Source organism: Caretta caretta, chromosome 1 (assembly GCF_965140235.1).
Source record: "Caretta caretta isolate rCarCar2 chromosome 1, rCarCar1.hap1, whole genome shotgun sequence".
Taxonomy (NCBI): Eukaryota; Metazoa; Chordata; order Testudines; family Cheloniidae; genus Caretta; species Caretta caretta.
In genome coordinates, this window is record NC_134206.1 from 298,020,650 (window position 1) to 298,043,539 (window position 22,890).

Sequence of the window (22,890 nt, forward strand, 5' to 3'; positions counted from 1 at the left end):
CCGCCTAATGTACTGTGACCAACACGTAATCCACCATTTGAACCATGAGCCATATATCTACAATAGACATGACCCCACTCCATTTGGTTTAGATCATACCTCATCTTTCCTTGCATAGCTGCATAAAGCTGTGGAAGTCCATAAAAGAAGGACCATGCTAATGAGGTTCAGATGCAGCCATGAATTTTATTACTGGTTTGATAGAAAGACACATTAAATGTCAACATCAAGTCCACAGATCAGCTGTGCAATGTTCTTATTCTAAACCCGTTCAGTTGGATGATTTGATGTGTATTTGGTTTTCATGGCCACCATTTTGTAGATGGTAATTTGTCTTGGACAAGCCACTGACACTTACTGTACAATATCCTGAAAAAATCCTTGATGATGCTCAAAATATGTAGAAGTTAGAAGATAAATGGGGAGAAACTCAGATGATTCCCCAAGGACTAAGAAATGGTACCAGCAGTTCTTGCTCCTAATTCTTATAGATACCCTAAGATTCTTTCTATTCTGGTACTTTGTTTTCAGTGCTTTATGTCACAGGTAGCAGTGAGTACTAACTAGACATGTCAAATGCTGACACCTTCTCCCCATCTGTCTGTACTCCTCTGAAATGTGTTCAGAGCTGTATTTCCTGCATTAATGGAAAAGCAACTTGAACACTGCTGTCTCTTTTGGGGTCACAAATTGGGGCACCATTGATTGGTTAGAGAAAGCAAAACTGCCTGAAAAAGAAAATGGCAAATGAATTTCAATGGATTCTGTAAGGTTAAAATTGTAGATGCTACTTCTCTCTGAAGAGCCACCATTGACATCAGTGGTGGCAGAATCAGATCTCTCTAAAAATAAATCTCGCCTATATTCAAATTAAAACCTTCAATTATTTAAATCAACAGAATTAAAAAATCTTATTTACTTTAAACTATTCATGCTGTTTTTAAAAAGTGTACTTCTTTCAGCTCAGACAAAGAAATATATGAGTAAATTCACTTCGGTGTGTAGTTAGTTGTCACTTTCCCATTCTCATGCATTGCTAACATGTTTGGTTTGCAAACATGGCAAGGGAACATGCTTTTTAAAAATGGTTTTCATTGGAATTTAAAGCAGCTCCATGAAAACATTTAGTCTTAGGTTTCGTAAAAGCTTATTTTTCAAAAACCTAAATGTGGGGCAAATTTAATCGGATAATGTCCCTTTAGATGGCTTTTTCCAGACAATATCTGAGTATATCTTAGACATATTATTGGTTCTCTTCCTTTTTCTTTTCTCGCTTCATTCTTAGAATCAGTTTGCTCAGTCAAGTCTTCCTCCTCGACTTTCTCCTTGTCACTATAGATGGAGACTGTGCTGTTACTTGCTTTTTCACTTTGCCACTATGTTGTCTTGGTGCTATTCCACAGCAAAGAAGGGGCCCAATTCTGCTTCCACAGAATTCAGTGACAAAACTCTCACTGACATGAGAAGAGTAAAATTAGGACCCAATTCATTTTAATGGGCTCTCCTTTGGATTCCCAGCTCATTACCAAACCCTGCCATTGTTACATCTGTACTTGTCTGAGTTGAAACATTGTTTAGATTTTAAGTGGTTCAGGATTTTGTTGCTTTAGTCAACAGTGATACAGTTTTTGTGTTTTGCATTTAAAGTATATTATTACATTTCTTACCATCCAAGCTGTGACAAAGTCTCCCATCCAAGTCCCCACTGCAGCAACCTTCATAAAACTTTCGTTCCTGATGCCCATAAAGTCTGTTATGATGTATGCCCTGTGGAAATAAGCACACAGACTGTAAGTTACACACATTCATTTGTTTTACTGAGGAGAAATATTTTTAACATGAAAGATTTTCCAGCTTTTGTATGATCACACATTCGGCCAGATCTAACATCTACCGGAGTCAGTTCCAATTAGAGATGGAGAAGTGAATACAGTTGTACAACCATGCTATGTTTTTAAGCCAAAAGACTGACAAAAGCTTCTGAAGACTGTAACAAGAGTTCTATACTTTTCACCTCTCCCTGAGCACAAACAGAACTGTAGCATTCTGTCAATTGGAGAGCTCCCATAAAAATAGTCCTTTCATCTCTCTTTAAAAATAATTGAGCCACCTGACCTTAAAATTCTGTGAATTGTACAACCATGTGTCTTTTAACATTAGAGTAAAAATACCCTTCATTTAATTCTAGTGAGAAGCAATTGTCTCATGTTCTTGTTAAATTTCAAAATCTCCATGGACATACTTTATCTAAAAATGAATGGAAATGTATTTTCACACACATTAAGCTATGTTCAGGGAAGGACGGAGTTAACAAAAAACAAAACAAAAACCCAAATATTCTACTCAAGCAATGGAGCAAATGGAATATGTAACATCACACGATGGTCTTCTATCCACTTCAAGCTCAGCACAAAGGCTCAAGTTGGGAACTACAAATACCAATTCTAAATTTGAACTTTCTTACTCACAGCGTAGTGCATATTTATTTCCTTTGTTAGCAATCTCTTTGTTTATTTTTAAAGAAAAGCTTGTTCTTGCTCATTTATGTAAGAGCTAATAAGTTGAACAATAATAGGTCTTACATTGTATCTTTTCAAGTAAAAATGTATTTACGGGCTTCTTAAAACAGACTATATAAATGTTATGCATGTTCAAGGATATGGATGATGAAGCCAACTGACTGTAACAACTTCTTGGAAACTAGTGTTATCTATTGTGCATGTAGGCACCCTTTACTAGAAGGACCTCTGAACTTTACTGGGAGTGTTCCAGGGAAAAGCCTGTGTGCTGCAATCTAGCCTCAGAGACTACAACTCCCATAATGCCTTGGGGAAAGAGGGGGAGACTTCCTCCTGCAAGGAGAGCAGGCAGTGGACACCATTTTGGGAAAAGGAGTGAGATTGCTGCTGTGGAGCTCTGTCTATATCAGGAGCTGTTGAGAGCCTGCAGGGGCTTTGATTGAGCAGGGAGCCTCAGGGGTGGTTGGTGGCTTTACTGGAGCCAGGGCAGAGACTGTGCCTAGAGATGACTGAGGTGGGCCTGTAGTGAAGGAGCTCTGAGTAACCCCCACTCTGGTTTGGGAAAGTAGGTGCAAGGGAGGGGGCACAGCAGAAGACGGCGTCTGAGGAGAGGCAGAGTGATCTTCCCACCGAACCAGGACCCAGAGCTGCTGACATGTGGTGGGGCTGGCTCCAATCGTCACAGGGGTTGCGCAGCTTGTGGCCTGGGCTGGACTGATACACAGAACCAACAAAGCACTGTCTCCAGCTGCAGATCCCCAAGCGCGCCCACGCAAGCGCCTAGGACTCTGAAATCCAGAGGAGTGTACACTCCGGGGTTGGGTAAATGGTGGCAGTGTAAATGCCAGTTAGATAAGTTTATTACTGTATATTTGTTAATTGATTTTATTCAACTGCCCCTATGGATTTAAATTAGTAGTGACATATAATCTTAGTCTGTTATACCCTGATTTTTTAAGTTGTTAAGTAAAGGTGCATTAACTCCATTTTAAGTATATTGAATGTACATTATTTATAATTGGTATTTGAGTTACACCCATACCACAGATTATATTATTTATTATTAGAATAGATTTATTCCTGGAGTTTCCCAAGGCTCACCTTTGAGTGTGTGGAGGGGACAGCCAGGTGGAGGCACCGCCAATTTTAGGAGTGAAGGGACTGCAGCAGAGGGGTGAATAGAGGATTCCTACCTATCCAGCAGGACCACTGGGATACTCAGGATCTTCTTTAATGTCAACAACATCAGGCACACAGGTGAGTGTTGCCTGCTCCCGAGTAACCCAGGGCGGAAATGGGAGTTACATGCAAATCTATCTAAATGCTTATTATGAATCCATCACCATAGTATCTAGGAGCTTATGGGCCAGACCCTGCAACTGTATCTGTGCAGGTGGACCCCCTGTGCCTATGTGGAGCCCATTAAAGTCAAATTTTGCCTGCATTGATCCAGTAGAAGGATATGGCCTTGTATCTGTATTTGGGAACAGTAAGTTACAGTGTGAGGTAATAACCTACTTTTAGCACAGATGTATGGCCTGGCAGACCATAATGGCTCTTGGATTAAAAGCTAATTTAGAGATATTTTAGCTAGCATGTCATTAACAAAACAAACCATGATGATGTCTATTATGTTAATCAGTTGAACAGCATGTAAATGTAAGCTCAGATTTCCTGTTGGACTGCTCAAAAAAAGAGAGAGATTGTTATAAGCAATTTTTAAATGTGTCCCATAAAGTCAAGTTAAACGTGTTTAATTTTTTCCCTTCTCTGTTGTCTGGTCTCAACATCTAAGACACTGTCACTTCTGAAAACCCAAAAATACTCAAGCTGGGGTGCCTAAAGTGAGGGTGTTATCAAGAAAATGGACAGTGATGATGCTAGGGTTGCCAATTTTGGTTGGATTTATTCTTGGAGATTTCCTCATATGACATAATATTTAATTAAAGATTAATCTTTAATTCCTGGAGACTCCAGGCCAATCCTGGAGGGCTGGCAACCATAGATGATGCCTGGTGTGTGGGTGACTGGCCAAAAATAGTAAATGGGCCTGATTCTCCACGTCCTGTGTCATCTTGTGTAAAGTTGGTGTAAAGCAATGTAATTCTGACTGGTAGCCTTTTAGAACCATTTTCAACAGGTGTAGCAAATGACTGCACAAGGTACCAAGAAGCAAAGGATCTCACCCCATCTGAAAAACAGGCCACTTATTTAGCTTCTGTTGCTTAAGGGCCTGGAATGGCCTTCTGGGGAATTTCCTTATGTGGTTCTATGTCTCTTCATCTTGCAGCCCTCTGCGTAGGAGTGTGTAAGGGTTGAGAAGGAGAGCCACGCACAGGCAGTTGTGCAAGACTGCTGTAAATTAATTAGTGCAGCCCTGGGGCTGTGCCAGCCACTTAAAGAAGCAGAATTAGAAAGTCATTAAAGCTACTTGTACATCCCCATCTCCATAGCTGGGCATTCTGTGCTGCCCTTCCTAAGAAGCACATCACAGAATCTGACCCAGTCTGAGCAAGGGACACACTGACCCAGATAAAATCCACACATGCTGTGAAAGGTCAGACTTGTTCTTTTCTGGGGTTTGGCTTTATTGAGAACTCAAATAATAATAAAGAACATAAAACTCAGCCACACCGACCTTTCTTATAAACTGGTCCTATTAATAAGCCACACCTTCCACAATGAATTAGCAGAACTTGCTCAACCACTTTCAGTAGATTCTAACTTCTGCAGACAGAGTGGTACCCATATATAGACTCATTAACTCACAAATGCTGTCAGGTCCCTCTCTGTGAAGGGCTTTATTTAAAAAAAATCTGCATAAACATTTTTAGAATTATTGCAGAACTTGACTGCTATGCTGTGCAATTGCGCCAGGACCGGATCACATTGTGAAAACTCCAAGTACTCAAATGAATCCTGGTACCAAATGCAGACTGTTAATCAAATGACAAACCAAATACTACAAGACAAGCATTGTAATACTCAATTAAGCAGCACAAAAAAGCAGGGATTAGAATCTCTGTCAGAAGAATGAAAGAAAATTCTGGCATCATTTCTTAGGTGCCAAGAAGCAGATTTCACGACTGCAGTGACATGGACGTGGAAGATCATCTGAATGAAACAACTTTAAGAGCATTCACTATAGCTGATACAGTACATCAGACAGCTTCTCCTGAGGAAATGCAATATACAATGATCATCACCTTGATACTGTGATCAGGGGAATTTACCACAATAAATAATTTAAAGTAAAATAATTCAAGAAAGTATACCCCACCACACACATCTCCCTGAGGTTTGAGTAGGTGAGTGAGAATTCTCTGAGAAGGTCAGAAATGCATCCTGAAACCTTGCACCAGGGTTGCAAACCCTTCTGATGCAGAAAAAGAAGAATACAACCACAAGGAAGAGGAACAATGTTGAGTTTAAAGTAAGATCTTGCGGATTTAGTAAAGAGAAAGGACTTCATAATAGCTAGTTCTTGGTTGTTTCAGTCAGTCTCCCTCAGAGACCCAGGAGAATAAGGCATGCTGGGAAATAAGTTTATAAACAATACCCCTTTCTCAGTATTGCCAACCCCAAGCATTGAAAATCACGTCACACTCTAAATCATGAGACTGGCTTAAAAATCATAGCATTTTTTTAAAATAATACATTTGGGGTTCTTCTTTTTCTCTTCTGTTTTTTGAGCCTTTAAACTTCATATTTTCAAACTTTCTTCCGCAACCCTGACTAGAATTAACTAGAAATTAACTTAATTTTTTTAACGAAAGCAGAAATTCTCAAGTAATCGGCCGATACCACGAATCATAGAATCAGCAAAATGTAGGGCTGGAAGGGACCTTGAGAAGGCATAAAGTCCAGCCCCCTGCACTGAGGCAGAACCTAGCAAACCTAGATCGTACCTGACAGGTGTTTGGAAGCCTATTCCATTGCTTAACTACCCTCTTAGAAAGTTTTTCCTAATTTCTGACCTAAATCTCCATTGCTGCAGACCCCATTAGTTCTTGTCCTATCTTCAGTGAGAACAATTAACCACAGTCCTCCTTATAACAGCCCTTAATATATTTGACGACTGTTATCAGGTCCCACCTCAGTCTTCTTTTCTCAGGACTAAATATGCCCATTTTTTTTAACCTTTCCCCATAGGTCAGGTTTTCTCCACCTTTTATCATTTTTGTTGCTCTCCTCTGGACTCTCTCCAATTTTTCCACATTTTTCTTTAAATATAGTGCCAAGAATAGGACACAGTACTCAAGCTGAGACCTCACCAGTGCCACGTAGAGCGGGACAATTATCTCCCATGTCTTACATATGACACTCCTGTTAATACACCCCAGAATATTAGCCTTTTTGCAGCTGCATCACACTGTTGACTCATTCCGTTTGTGATCCACTATAACCCCTGAATCGCTTTCAGCAGTACTATTAACTAGCCAATTATTCCCCATTTTGTAATTGTTCATTTGATTTTTCCTTTCTATGTGCAGTACTTTACACTTGTTTTTATTGAATTTCATCTTGCAAATTTCAACCCAATTCTATAACTTCTCAAGGTTGTTTTGAATTCTAATCCTGTCCTCCAGAGTGCTAGCAATTCCTCCCAGCTTGGTGTCATCTGCAAATTTTACAGCATACTCTCCACTCCAGTACCCAAGTCATTAATGCAAATATTGTATAGTACTGGACCTAGAACTGACCTCTGTGGGATGCCATTAGATATGCCTTCCCAGTTTGACAGCAAAACACTGATAACTACTCTTTGAGTATGGTCTTTCAATCAGTTATGCAGCCACTTTATAGTAAATTTCATCTAGATCACATTTCCCTAGTTTACTTATCAGAATGTCATGGGGGACTGTGTCAAAAGTCCTACTAAAATCAAAATATATCCCATCTACTGCTTCTCCCCTATCCATTGGGCCAGTAACCCTGTCAAAGAAGGAAATTACGTTGGTTTTGCATAATTAGTTCTTCACAAATCCATGTTGGCTATTACTTATCCTATTATCTTCTTGGATAATTGGTTTTTAATAATTCATTCCAGTATCTTTGCAGTTATTGAAGTCAGGCTGACTGGTCTATAATTCTTGGTTCTTATTTGTTCCCCTCTTTAAAGATGGGTACCACGTTTGCCCTTCTCCAGTCCTCTGGTACCTGATCTGTCCACCAGGAGTTCTCCCGTTTAATTGCTATCAGTTCCAAGATGGCTTCAGCTAGTTCTCTAAGAACCCTAGGGTGAATTTCATCAAGCTGTGGCAACTTGAATACATGTAATTTATCTAAATATTCTTTAACCTGTTCTTTCCCTATTTTAGCTAGCATTCCTTCCTCCTTATTTTTAATATTAATTGTGTTGAGTATCTGGTCGCCATTTTTAGTAAAGACTGAAGCGCAACACGCATTAAACACCTCAACCTTCTTGGTGTCATCAGTTATTAGCTCTCCTTCCCTGCTAAGTAGAGGACCTACACTTTACTTCATCTTTCTCTTGATCCTAATTCAGTTCAAGAATCTCTTCTTATTTTCCTTTTATGTCCCTTGCTAGGTGTAACCATTTTGTACCTTACCCTTTTTGGTTTTGTCTGTAGATGCTTGTGTTATTCTTTTGTACTCCTCCTTAGCAATTCTTCCATGTTTCCACTTTATGTAGGATTCCTTTTTGATTTTCAGGTCATTAAAGAGCTTTTGATGGAACCATATTGGTCTCTTACTACTCTTTCTAGCTTTCTTTCACAGAAGGATAATTTACCATTGTACCTTTAATATTGCCTCCTTGAGAAACTGCCAGCTCTCCTGAACTTCTTTTTCACTTGGATTTTCTTCCCATGGGACCTTACCTACCATTTCTCTGAGTTTATTAAAGTATGCTTTAGCTGGGGCTTTAAAAAGAACGTAAACTATCTCGAGATTCATGGTAAAATTGTGAATGGTGACAGTAATGCCCAAATATGGAGAAAGACCTAGAAGGAGTCAGAGTGTACTGATGGTCCCTTGGAAGTTGAAGTCAAGCAAACCCATTTGCTTTATTTTTGGTTTTGTCATCATCCTTTGGCTTTGTATCAATTTTGGGCCAGGCACCTCAAAAACAGAGCTTTAGTCAGAATATTTTTTGTTGTTTTTGGGGTAGGGCAAATATAAAGTCTGCAGTCACCTTGTTGCATAAAATAAAGCATGGAGCACCCAGGAAGGAGAACTTCTCTACTCACCACTTTCAAAGTGCCATTTTCTATCTGATCTGCAACACTAGCCCAAAGCATTTGCCATTTCATCACACACACATACACACGTACGTGCTGTTAATATATAATAACCTGGTGTAAATGATGCGCTTGATTTTAAAAATAATTAAGGCCTAATTTAGATATATAATGTAGATGAGTATCAAATTGTGACTTATAATTAATCTAATAAATTATTACAAAGATGCTATTAAGCAATATAACCTGTGTATATTTTTAGCTGTATTCATTAACTACAAATGAAATAAAGAACAACTTCATGTGAAACATCAGGAAACAATATCTGGCTTTACCATTGCCTCATTCAAAATGACAACAGAAATGCACTACTTTCTATTCCTTTTTAATGCTAGTGGCATAAAATTATTCTGTTTCTTTTATGTTCTATTGGAATAATTTTCATTTGAGAACACAACAAAATATGTGATTGCAGAAATTTGGCCACTATTAGGAATATAATTTTTTATTTGGTTTCAATTACTGCAGTTGAGAGAGATTCTCAATTTTCAAGTTTTAATAAAAGTACACATTTTCTTTAAAGTATACTGCACCATTATTTGACCTCGAAGGATATATTTGCATAGTGCTGCACAAGGAATTAACTTTAACATAGCAAAATCCTCATGTGCATGGAAAGAAGCAAGTCTGAGACAACTTCTCCTTTGCAGGATTCAGACTGGTCTCCACTGACATTCACCACTAGTGATAGCAATAGTGGAAAGTATGTACAGTGGAGTCGTATCGTACGCGCAGGTTAGATTCTGAAGTCAGCACGTAAGGCTAAAATCGCGTATAGTCAAAATTACCCTTGAAAATCCCTTCAATCACCCATAAAGTACAGTATACTGTGCATGATTTTGTGTATACAACTCTGTACAGTAATATGTATAAATATATAATGTATACAGTAATGTACAGTATATAATGAGTACATATGCAAAATATAATTTTACAGCACTGTATTTTAAATTACAGGGGGTAATTACAGGGGGTGTCAGGGCTTGATGTCGATCCAGGAGACGGAGGTGACGGAGAGCTTGGGTGATGGAGAGTGAGTCGTAGATGAAGTGGTTGGCTCTGGTTCAGCTCGAGAAGTTGATTGCGCAGGCTCATCTGCTGCTGGTTGTTTTTCCTTGAAAAACATGGTGATCGGCAACTGTCGCTGTTGTCTCTTGAGCTGCTCAAACATTTCTTGATAGGGTCTCAAATCGTCTGTAATACTACGTGTGATTTTGAGGCTTTGTTCCATAGAGGGATTGTATTCAGAAATTAGACCATTCTTCATTGGCAGATGCAGCTTCACCAGTAGTCTGCATGTTTTGAGGTTGAAGCGGTTCCCAAAACTGTTAAGCCAACCTTGGCTGGCTTTGAATTCCTTCTCATCAGAAGGCTGTCCCTCTTTGGTGGGAGGTTTGAACAGCGCATAGAGGCTAAGAGCCTTTTCTCACAATGTGTTGCCATCGATAGGCACATGTTTATGGTTCATGTCTTCCAGCCATAAGTTTAATGGCTTTTCAGTCTTCACTAAAGTCTTATCACGCACCTGGCTCATCACCTTAGCAGTTATTGGAGCACTTGATGCCACGGCTTGAAGAATTTCTCTCTCTTGAATCTTGATGGCACGGATGCTAGGTTCGTTGTGGCCATATTTACGCGCCACGTTGGAGACCGACATACCGTCCCTCAATAAGTCCAACACAGTCAGTTTTTCCTCTAGCATTGGAACAGATCACTTTTTCTTCGGTTGAGCACCAGATGAAGTATTTGGTTTGCATTTAGGGGCCATGTTGTACAAAAAATACGTATCTTTAAACACTAGAATCACACTCAGTGTGGCGAGATGCTTACACTATGAGAGGCACGCGGGAACTGAGACCGACTGAGGGAACAGCAGATTCACATCTCTCATCTCACGCTCACTCCGGGGCATATGCTCATTGAGTGGAATGGCGGGTGAATCGCCCACAATATTTACAGGTATCTTGTTATTTTTCTTTTTTTTTGCCGAGCGTGTATAGTTGAATTCGCGTGAGATAAATGCGCGTATGATGCGACTCACCTGTAATGCGGATGTAAGCAGTGTAAGGATGAGCTCCACCCTGACATCTGGTGGTGAGGTGTGGCAAGTTGTGGAAAAGAACTTCAGGGGCCGATCTCATTTGCATAGGCACACCCACCATGCCTAGAATGAGACCATAGCTGCCCAAATGGTCACTTTGGCTGCTGTGGGATCCCCAGTGTCTCTGTTATTGGGGCAGGAAGAATAAATTGTTATTACCCTGATTATGGGAACTGTGCTTGGAACTGTACGTGGCCTTTTGTTATGATGGAGGGATTCACCATCAACTAAGTAGCACTCGCTAGGCAAGGGTCATGGGTTCCAAAACTGTGTGAATGGAGAGAGGCTGGGGACAAGTATTAACACTTGGTGGCATGGGCCCCTTGGTGAGGGCCTTACATGCTAATTGCACTTCCTCCTCTCTCCACTGTGGAATATCAGAGCTAATTTTGATTTCATTAGAAGTCTAGCTATAGGCTGCTGAGCTCAATTTGGGCTGACAGTGCACCAGCACTGGGGCTCCCCTACTACAAGCTGAATTCACCTAAGAGCTGAAATCACTGAGTGTTGTGTTAAGTAGTGGGGGAGCCTGAAGCTATATTGTGGAGCAGTTGGTGGGCCGGCTGGAGTGCCTTGTGGACCGGCTGGTGGAGCAGTTTGTGGATGGCAGGAGCTGCTTGTGGAGCTGAGCGAAGGAGTTCGTGGGGCGGCTGGCGGAGCGGAGCGCAGCTGAGCGAAGGAGTTCGTGGGGCGGCTGGCGGAGCGGAGCGCAGCTGAGCGAAGGAGTTCGTGGGGCGGCTGGCGGAGCGCAGCTGAGCGAAGGAGTTCGTGGGGCGGCTGGCGGAGCGCTGCTATGGAGCTATGGGGCGGTCAGTTTCAGATCATGTAAGGTGCCTCTTACCCCCGTCCCATTTCCACCCAGGTTGGGAGGTAAAGCTCCGCAGATAAACTTTCGAACTCTGGGGCTGCCCTGACCAGGGACAGAGACTTTTGGGGCATTGGACTTTTGGGACTTTGGGTGATTTGGGGTTGCTGGACTCAAGAACCAAAGGGAAAAGGGCATGCCCCAATTTGCTTGGGGTGGGTTTTTTTTTTTGCTCATGGGTTGTGTTATGAATCCTGTTGGTGGTGTTTCCCAAACATAATGCCACATTGTTTCTCTCTGTTATTAAAAGGCTTTTGCTACTCAGACTAGGTGCTTGCGAGAGGGGAAGTATTGCCTCTTGGAGGCGCCCAGCGGGGGGTGGTATATATTTATCCCAGGTCACTGGGTGGGGGCTCGAGCCGGGTTGCATTGTGTTATTGGAATGGATCCCCTAGATATTGAACCCGGCCCTTGTTGCTGCCAACTCTGGCGGGCAGAAGGGTTACACGACTCACCTGTAATTTTACCAACATTCCATCTAACTCTGCTTACAGCTCAGAGCAGGGTGAGATGAGACAGTGGTAAAAATACCTCACCCTATGTACATTACAGCTTCCATCAGTGCTGCCATTGATGGAACTTCACCAGTGGTGAATTATGGGTCACCTTTTTGGCAGTGCAGATAAGGCTGTAAAGGACAGAGGTACCTGTTCACCTATGACCAAATACTCAGACTGGAAACTCAGACATCAATTTTTTGAGCAAATAATTACCTGAAAAGTCTAGATGGTGCAGAAAAAAATCAAGAGAAAGTTTTTATAGTATCATCAGTGCTCTTTTTATAGTATCATCAGTGCTTTATGATTCCACATCCACAGAATTTGCCACAGAATCTACTCTTTGTTTCAGAATTGTGCTTCACAATCCAAGCTTTTCTTTAAAAAAAGGTTCCTAGCACTCCAAGTTGTGGAGAAACTCTTCCAAATGTGAAACAAATACAAAATGATGCAATAGTGTCTGATAGCCTCAAGCAATACTTCTGAGAGGCATGGATTTATCTCAGTTGGCACTTAACTTTGAAACCAAATGTTGAAAATATAAGTGCCAATATTTTTAACTATTTAGGAGAAATTTCCCATTAATGTGTTTATCTCGCAATGTCAAACTGCCTCCTGCTCCTTCCCAGGTGCCAGAAAAATCTATTTTCTCCTCGTTAGTTGCCCAAACTTCCTGCTTCCCTGACCCCTTACAATGCTGTTCTGTATTTTCATACAAAATATGAAGCACAATGAAAACAGAAAAAAGGAGGAACAATGTAATACCAATATTAATTCCAATTTATGACACAGGAAATGGTGCACTGACCATATTGTTCATTTTCATACTTAATTCACTACAACCTTCATGTTTTAAATTTATTGGATGCTGCCACAGAATCTTCAGTCTGAACTGGAGCTTTGCAGGACGCAAACTCAATCCTGCAGAATTTACATCTAGTTTGCTGCAGAGTACAGGGGCTTTCACTGGTGCGGGAGGGATAGCTCAGTGGTTTGAGCATTGGCCTGCTAAATCCAGGGTTGTGAGTTCAATCCTTGAAGGGGCCATTTAGGGATCTGGGGCAAAAATTAGGGATTGGTCCTGCTTTGAGCAGGGGGTTGGACTAGATGATATCCTGAGGTCCCTTCCAACCCTTCCTGATATTTTATGATTTCATTGTCAGCAGTCTGTGGAGGACAGAACTACATTGCCAAAGTAGAGTTGAAGTGAGGAACCCACAACTAAACCAGGAGATCTGATTATTCCATAATATACCAGAGTGTTCTGATATTCACCCAATGGTGCACACCCCAGCTGGAGCCAGGCTAGTCAAGCTAACAAAGATAATGTTACTATTGCCTCCTATTCGTATTTCAGGGCAGTATTAATTGACATTGAATCCTCTCCAAAGTCATCCAACATACATATTTCAAGAAACAACAGGAATTTCTCTCTAGTCCCCCAACTCTTGGAAAGTGCTGTAAGAACCAGAACAGAAGCTCAAGAGAAAGGTGTGCATTTCAGTGCAGATATAATGTCATGATATCACAAAACAGAGGTAAAAGGAGCTACTTATCTCCCCTTCTCCCCCCCCCCAAAAAAAAACCAGAAAAAAGAAAAGTGAACTGGTCAAGAAAAGTTCTGACAGCAAGAGAACATGGAGTTGCTGCCCTATTGGCATAATAGGTAGTGAAATACATCCCGCCATGGAAAACCTGCAAAAGTCTATGCATCCTTCCACCCCAATGTACTATTATTATTTATTTGTATTGCAGTAGCACCTAGAACCAATCAGTCTGGGACTAGGATACCATTGAGCTAGGAACTGCACAACTGTAATCAATGACCAGGGGCTGCAGAGCACCACTTAAAGTGTGTGGGTGGCATCGATTTCCTCCTCCACCCCTTACCCTCCTCTTCCCTTCTCAGGCCCACCACCGGCAGCCTGACACCCCTGATCCATGAGCCTCTACTACCACCTCCCCAAATTTGAGCGAGTGGCATTCTGACCTGCTCATGGGGTCGCAGAGCCACTCAGCATGACCATTTTGGTTGGGCCAAACCTGTGACCTGGATGGCCCTCCCGGCTCCATGACCTATGAAAATGACAGTCCCTGCTCCAGAGATCTTACAATCTACTATATGATGAAAAACATTCTCAATAAAACCACCAATGGAGAAAGAGAAGATAACAGTAATACAATGAGGATTAGCAGCAATCAGCCATTATTAATTATTTTGTAGGTATCATGGTAGAGGTAAGTTTTAAAAAGGAATTTGGAGGTTTTATCTATCCTAGATACTTTCATGGCCTCTGCTGCTATAGTACCTGAGCACCTCACAACCTTTAATATGTTTGTCCTTACAACATACCTGCAAAGGAGGGAAGTGCTATTAAGCCCATTTTAGAGGCAGAAAACTGAGGCACACAGCAACTAAATTACATGACCAACATCACACAAGGAATCAGTGGCGGACCAGGAAATTGAACTCAGGTCCATGCTTTTCAAGGCTAATGGCCTAACTTCTGGGCTATCCTTTCTCTCCAAAATAACCTACTGCTGTTATGGATATCAGTGTGAAGAAGAGCTGGGGGAATAACTGATTTTTCAGTATGGTGTCATTTCAAACCAAAGCTGAATTTTTGTTGTTGTTTTTTCTTGCCAAAACAAAAAGACTGAAAATATTTAGTTCCAGTCAAATAAAAAAAAGTGTTGAATGTCATTTCAATCTGACCTTTCATTCTATTTTTTAAAAACTTTGTTGCTATTTCCAACATTTTCAGTTTTCCCACTGAAAACTATTCCCCGAATTCAACCTGATTTTGTGCATAGTTTCGGTGCTCCCCAAAAATGCATTTTTCAGATAATATACTATTCACCAAAAAATGTCACCCAGCTCAAATAGGAAGCTCTTCCTATGCATAAGAGCCAGAATGGGAGAAAGTGTGAAGGTGCTTGACAGGAAATTTGACTGTCATATGTAGGTTTGCAGTGGGTATAACTTGGGACAACATTTGACCCTTTGAGTTCCAAAAGCAGAAGAACACCTACCATTTTCAAAATTCATATCCTCCCCATTCTAGCACCAGCAGGAGAGTGAATTTGTGTGGGGGGGTGGAGGGTGAGAAAACCTGGCTTTGTGCTGGAAATGGCCCACCTGATGATCACTTTAGATAAGCTATTACCAGCAGGACAGTGGGGTGGGAGGAGGTATTGTTTCATATTCTCTGTGTGTATATATAAAGTCTGCTGCAGTTTCCACGGTACGCATCCGATGAAGTGAGCTGTAGCTCACGAAAGCTCATGCTCAAATAAATTGGTTAGTCTCTAAGGTGCCACAAGTCCTCCTTTTCTATTCACAGCAGTAACATTTTGAATTGCGTCAGCTGCTTAGGTTTATTCTTGCATTTTGTTACCATCCAATTTATACATTACTCAACATTTTTCAGTATTTTTACTACTTTTGTGGAATACACTTCATTTAATTTACGTTTTGTTTAGTCAGACAATAAAAATGTAGCTGCAGATTTCACTCGGTTGCTTACTGATGAGAAGAAGGAATTCCACTGCCAGGTCAAGGGCAGGCTGCCAGACGCCCTCCGAACACTGCTACACTAGTAGGTGAGCTCTTCACGCAAATATCCAGAGCTCATTCCCTTTTTCAAAGACTTCGCTCTTTCACCCCGGCTGTTTTGAGCAGCAAGGACTCTTCAAGTAAAGGGGTCAGAGGCTGGCCGTTATTTACAAAGCCATTTGCAGCGTGGGAGGCTGCTAAGAGGTTTTCTCACTGCTAAATACTGTAAATTGCTTAGTAAGTCAACAATTGAAAAGCCTTGTTTCTCTTTCTAGGACCTCTTTTAAGGGCTAGCAAGCTTCTGTAGCATATTTCATGCAACTCAGTCACTAGCAGGTCACGCATCTTGTTTAATTTGTTGCTTTTGGCTTTCACTATATACAGTGATATCAAAAAAGGACCAGAATTCTGTCAGAGCTGCCATATTAATGTAGTTTTTGGTAATAAAGAATTACATTTTGTTGTCACTACAGGAATTACCACCTGCTTGAATATAACACTAACGGGGGTTGGGCAAGGGTATATGGATCGTTGCACATGCTATTGAGTGTGCTGGATTGTTTATTACTAGATGTATATAAGTTTAAAAAAAAGGGGGGTTGCTTTATTGTACACCATCCTTTTTGGCACCTTTTGTCTATTTGTAATACTGAGCTACAAGCCTACATGAGCTACCCCTGGTGGGTATTTTCTAGGATAATGCACTGGACCCAAACCTTAGGTCCCATGTGCTCTTGGCTTTCTGGGGCTGTGCAGAATTTAGGCACTGTCTCTCTGGGCTGCGTCCAGACACTCACTCCAGGTACTGACCCCATGTCTGACATCCATCTTTGGCAGTGGGGCCCCTGCAGTCCAGCTGGCTCAGCCATGAAACAAATGCCAGCTTTCCCAAGCCTCCCCAGTAGCGGTTGCATGTTCTCAGAGTTCCACGAAGGCTGTGGACCCTCAGATATATTGTTTCCCTCTTTGAGGACTATGTGACAGCGAAAACAAGTAATGTATAGTTTCTGCAAAGGAATTTCTAAACACACACTTTACTCTTAGACAGCACAAGAGCTATATAGAACTATGGAAAAACAAAACCTGCACCCTTTGAATTTGGTCAATGTCGGTCAGGGATCCATGATTCCTCCTCCTCCTGCTGCTCAGCCTTCTCTGCTTCCAGTCCTGGTTTGCTCCCCTGTCTCTCTCAGGATGACGCATGACAGAGCCTCCCTTTTATAAAGTTGCAGTCTGATTTGTCAGGTGACCACTCTCAGTGACTTCAAACCCCTCTTCATATGATCCATTGCTTGGATACCAGGTCACTTGGAAGAATGGGTTTCCCTGGGGGTTAGTCAGCTCACTGTCCTGCTAATGCAAGGTTATTCAATTGTTGACAGTCCTTATTGATGTACCACTCAGAGGCAGACACCTAGGTGCCAGTCCCCCTTCCCTTAGCACAAGTGGTATGATGCAAGAATACAGCAAAAGACAATCCTAAGGGTATAAACACAGCGTTCATAAAAATCAAACTGGAATTTATATATTCAGATAGACAGACCCAAAACTGTCACACCACTCCTGGAATGGTTCTTTTTAGACCCACCCTATTTGCAGGTATTTTCTTCTTCTACCCCTGAGTAAATAAGCAGAGTTAGACTCTTATGCACTTCAAACTGGTGCAATTTGCCCATGGGTGCCCATTTGCTAATTAACTTAGACTCAACATGCAACTTGCATCACTATTTATATCATAATTGCACATGCATGTATATGACAGAAAGAGAGAGTATTGCTTCCAAGTATTGCAACCAAAAGCTTAGGGACAGATTGTTAAAGGCATTTAGATGCCTATCAGAATTTTCAAGAGCATCTAGGCACCTACCTCACACTGAAATCAGTGAGTGTTAGGCGCCTAGGTACTTCTGAAAACCCCACTAAGTGCCTACACACCTTTAAAAATCTGGCCCTTACTCCTCCAATATCTCATAATGTGTTAGTTTTAATTTGTATTGCTCATTGAGTTTGGTTACAGTGATATTCTTGAATATCTAAAAGTAGAAAAGAAGAAAGTCCTTTAGGTTTCTGCAGCACAGGGACCAAAAATCCATAGTTAATATGGCTTCAGGTCCATGCATGCTGTCTTTTACAAGTGGACTATAAAGACGCCTTGTTGCTAAGCGTACTTGTATTACCCATATTACAGTACATGAACATATGAAATACAGGGGTTTATAAGAGAGCAGGATGGCAATTTTTTGGCTAAACATTCCTTCATCTGAAAGTGTTGATCTACCAAAACTGAAACTATTTACGGGAAAGCATCAGTTTCAATACATTTCCCATTTTTAAAAAATGCTAGGGGGAAAAAGTTTAAAACTATCAAAATTTCTTTTTTTTTTTAGTTGAACCAACTTTTCCTTTCAAGATGCAAGTTAGTGCATAGTAAAAAAAAATTTTTAAATAAAAACTAAAACAAAATATTTTGAAATCAAGCAACATGTTGTGATTGACCTGACCTTAATTTTTCCAGATTTTTTGGGTTGTGAAAATATTAAAGATTTCAACTTTCCAGCCCCATTTGAGACAGGAATATTTTTCAGAAAACCATTTCCCATTCAGCTCTAGTTAAATCTGTAAGGTGTTAGATACATTTCTCCTTCAAAGTACGGTATACAATACAGTACAGTAATATTTCTGCATCAGGAATAAGAGAGAAATTAACAATACAATATTTTGAAGTCTACTTAAGGATATCACCATTTTTTAACCTATAGAGGCAGGAGAGGTAAATTGCTGTTCAGTTTGGTTTTGATACTTGACTAATTATTGTTAAAAAATATATTTTACTTACCAGTCTATTCTTTAACAATATACTTGCACTATTGGTATGTATGTGTGGACAGAGACCACAGAAAGAATGAGCAAGGCACTGAGAAAGTGAGCACAGGAGCATGGGGACTGTGTAGGAGCTTCAGTGAGTATTTTTAGTTTGGCCAATATATAGTTAAAAACAACTTTTATGTCTAATTTGGGGAGTTAATTTGGGAATTTATACCATCATCTTTTATATTTACAAAGATATCTAATTGTTCAGGTTGTAACTGCTGTAAGAACAGATAATAAAGCTAAACTGAAAACAACACTCTTTGAGTAGAATAAAACATCTCTTTGAACTAGTCTCAGTGGCAAAGTGGCATAAGTAAACACTCAATACATGCAGCTGATGGCCCTCTGAGCTCAAGAACTGTGATCAGAATTACTGAATTGGAAAAGCAGAGAGAGATGCAGAATTATACAGAATGACAACAAAGGGGCATTATGGAGTAGGCGCAGCTCAGAACTGACTACCCCAGTCCTCCAGTTAAGGAGGCCAGTTTCATGATACGAAGAACTCTTCCTCCGCTATGCCAGACATAGCACCAGTGCAGCTGAGGATCCAGCACAAAATCCACTAATTCAAATATTGGTCCTGGTCCACAGCTACGGCTCCTAGGCACTATGGTAATCATCATAATAATTGAACCTATCCTGGCATTAGGGCGGTCAAATACAATCAAGTATATTCTGCTAGACTTTACACTGAAGTGTTTGGAGAAAGACTAGGTAGCCACTCACTTAGCGCCACAATTTAAGATTTTTTTTCCTTTCTTCCCAAAATAAAATGAGACATACATATATTTTATATTAAGGTGCATATAAATATACACACATGCAAATATAAATGGGTTTATACAGAAAATGAATTTTATTCTTACATGATGAGATGGCATAATTCAAAGCTATAGTACAAAGTCAAATTAAAATATTAACTCTGACCAGCAGGTTTTGTGTGTTGTGTATAGGGGAATTGGAGATATAACACTTGGAAAAAGCTTAATAGGAATGAATGTTTGTTTCTCTCTGCTCAGTTGACTCTCGCATGAACACCACTGGCTTTCATATTTGTCACCTAGTTGCCTCATGGATTCCAGTAGCAGGTGTCAGGCTCCATCAGCATGCCCAGTTCTCGAACACTGAAGCTGGTAAATACCAGAGAGAGACAATCAACATAAAGAGGGAGAAAAGCAATCTGGCAAAACCAGAGAAAATTAAAAAGTAATAGGGGAAGAAGAACAAACAATGTTTAAAAGAGAAGGAATAGGGAAGGAGAACAAGAAAAAACAGAATGACAAGCAAGCAGAGTGAGGTAGTGCTAAACCAGAGGGGAGGGAAATGACATAAGAGTGACATATTATAAAGTGCAAACAACTTATAACATAAAGGGAAAAGAAAACACCAGCACAATAGCTCACAGGATGGGAGAGTACAATGTGAACAGCCCATGATCTTCACGAGTTTTAAGGAAAAGTGCATATTCAATTCTACTTTAAGCCCCTTTGCAAAATTGCTGCTCAACAAGGTAATGTCTCATCGAGAGAGATGCCACGAAGCAAATACTGCTATGAAAAGAACAAAAAGATTATGGCCCCAATCCAGCAGAGCACTCAATCATGGACTTAATTTTAATTATATGGGCAGTTCCATTGACTTCTATTGGACTACTGTGATGCTGTCTCACAGGTTGCTAGCAGGCTAATTCACTCACATGTTAATAGAGACCAAAGGAATGTTAAAAGGTCATAGTATGTTCAAACCAATTCACTTGTAAGATATAACTGTATTGTTAAGCTTGACTATATCCTGTTATTTATTTGCCATTATGCATGCCCTATAGTAAATAACCCTAGATCAAAAGTTGTTCATATAAAGATTAGCATTTACTTAGCGTGCAGAACTTCATGAATATTAAAGAAAGATACCTGTATTATTCCCACTTAGCCATCCCTATTTTAATGAATGGCCGGTAATTACATTATGTATATCACTGTGACTGGATTATTTGTGTATGCATAGGAAGTAGAATGTTAACTTCAAAGCAAGGTTTGTTTCATGTTCAACAATGGATGTTCACAGCTCAATGGGCAGCTGCTACTCATCAAAACCCACATGGGTGGAGACACCTGTCAGCTTGTTTGCTGTGAGCAAGATTTATAACTACTAGTTTAAGGGAATAATCTTTCATCTCTGGACTGATGACTTCTGACAGGATGGAATTCTGAGCAATTGGACCGAGATCCCTAGAGCCATTCTAGGTAACCCTGGGAGACTATTGGAAACCAACAAATGACTACATCTCTGATATCATATTGGACTTATACGTTACAAATGAATTAAAGTTTATTTACCTGCTTTAACCTCTCAATAACTCATTTCCTTCGCTTAGCTAATAAATCTGTAGTTTACTAAAGAAACTGGCTTCAGCATTGTCTTTGGTGAGATCTGAATTGTACCTTGACCTGGGGTAAGTGACTGGCCCTTTGGAGCTGGGAGTAATTGAATGTGAGATGATTTTTGGTTTTAATAACTTTTCATCCTTAAGTCTAGTTTGTCTGGGTGGTAATATAGGCTGGAGTGTCTCAGGGGACTGGCTGTGGGTCTATTATAAACTAGTATAGTGATCCAGGAGCAGACATTTGTTGCTGGTTTGGTTAAATCTAATTATAGAGTATACCACCAGTTTGGGGGTATCTGCCCTGTTTTCTGACAGTCTGACCTGAGATTGGCCCTCTCCACTGTGACCCATTCCAGGCACCGTGACAACTACTCATGCATAACTGCTTTGCTAGAGCAGGGTCTATATGGGTAAGAAGAGAGAATGAAGAGGTGAGTATAAGCAATTAGAAAATTGTATCTGACTGGGTTAGCACTGTGTAATGCCGAAGCAGTTTTGGAAAAAAAAAATTGTTGACATACTGTCCTTACTAGAATCTTCAAAGAACTATTTCTACAAAAAATGACAATTCAGTCCAAAACACTAGCTATGCCACCCTGAGATAAAAGATTCAGAATATAATACATGGTGCTGTCACTGAACCCCAAAGAACAGCAGCTTTCCAAGGAAAACATTTCAAAACTGTTCTGTGATAAAATTACATCCAAGTTCTGTAAAGCCTAAAAACAACGAACAATGAATATTCTGTGAGCAAACATCACTATGGAAATGCAAGTAATTCCATAAAATATGATTTATGGTGGCAAAAGCAGAGGAAATATCTTGCTGTTTTTAAGTACGCAAAGTCTGATGTCTATTGGAAACAATTAGTCACTTGTGCCAGTGCTTTTTCCACCCCACTGCAGCTCCCAAAAATCAGACAGATACAAAACCTGTTGGCTTTGAGGAGAAATAATGAGCTTTGGCCCCCTCTAATACTTCTGAGATGAAAAGGAAGGAAGAAGTGGGATGACAATTGACAAGCTGGTCGGAGGGTCAGGTTGGCTTCCTTTATAATAGAACAGCAGCAGATTGCAGAGCAGATGGAACGGAACCAGATATCAAGTACTGTAGAAATTAACAAATTATGGAGATTTAAACTTATATAGTGAAGAAGCAAGCAGTCTATAAAGACAAACTGGGACCAGTACCAGTCATTCTGCAAGACCTGGTATATAATCAAGACAAGAATGCCATATGGATACTGCAATGAGGAAGAGGAAAGCCCACTCTTCAACCCATTATCTAACCAACCAAAACAGAATACCTTGGTTGCTATTCCTGAGTCACCTACTGGTTGATATTACTTGAAGAAACATTAAAATACCACAAGAAACATCCACCCTACTCCTTGTTACTTTACCTTACTGTCCTTAATCTAACTGTCACTTAAATAATAATGGGCCAGCTTCTCAGCTGGTGTAAATTAGTGAAGCTCCATTTTATAGCTTCTACCCTAAAATCAACCCAAAAGCTTTTGTAATGACCTTTACAATGAATGAGTATCATATGTAGTAATGTCAGGGCCGCAGTCTGCAAGAGAATCTGCTAAACCATCATTGTCTTCTTGAGACCAAGAAGGAGAAGGCATAGATGGACATTGTGATGTAAATTTGCCACCCAATGGAACATCTGTCCCAATCTGTCCCAAGTGAAGAACTAGCAGGACTCCAAAAACAACACAATAACAACAAGCAGCATGAGTTACACGTATACAGATGTCCATATCTGTTACACAAGTGCTTGAACTTCCTAGTTGGGCTGTTTTTTTAAGCACTGGGTGTGAAGGAGTT

General features: G+C 40.4%; 1 protein-coding gene across 3 annotated transcripts in view; it reads right to left on the bottom strand.

Moving 5' to 3' along the window:
• TMEM117 (transmembrane protein 117) overlaps window positions 1–22,890 on the bottom strand; it is a 320,755-nt gene that overhangs the window by 168,671 nt on the left and 129,194 nt on the right. For all 3 annotated transcript variants that reach the window (XM_048835994.2, XM_075124394.1, XM_075124395.1), the window contains exon 4: window positions 1,668–1,767. In XM_048835994.2, the coding sequence (XP_048691951.1) occupies window positions 1,668–1,767 (100 nt within the window). The remainder of the gene's footprint in view (window positions 1–1,667; window positions 1,768–22,890) is intronic.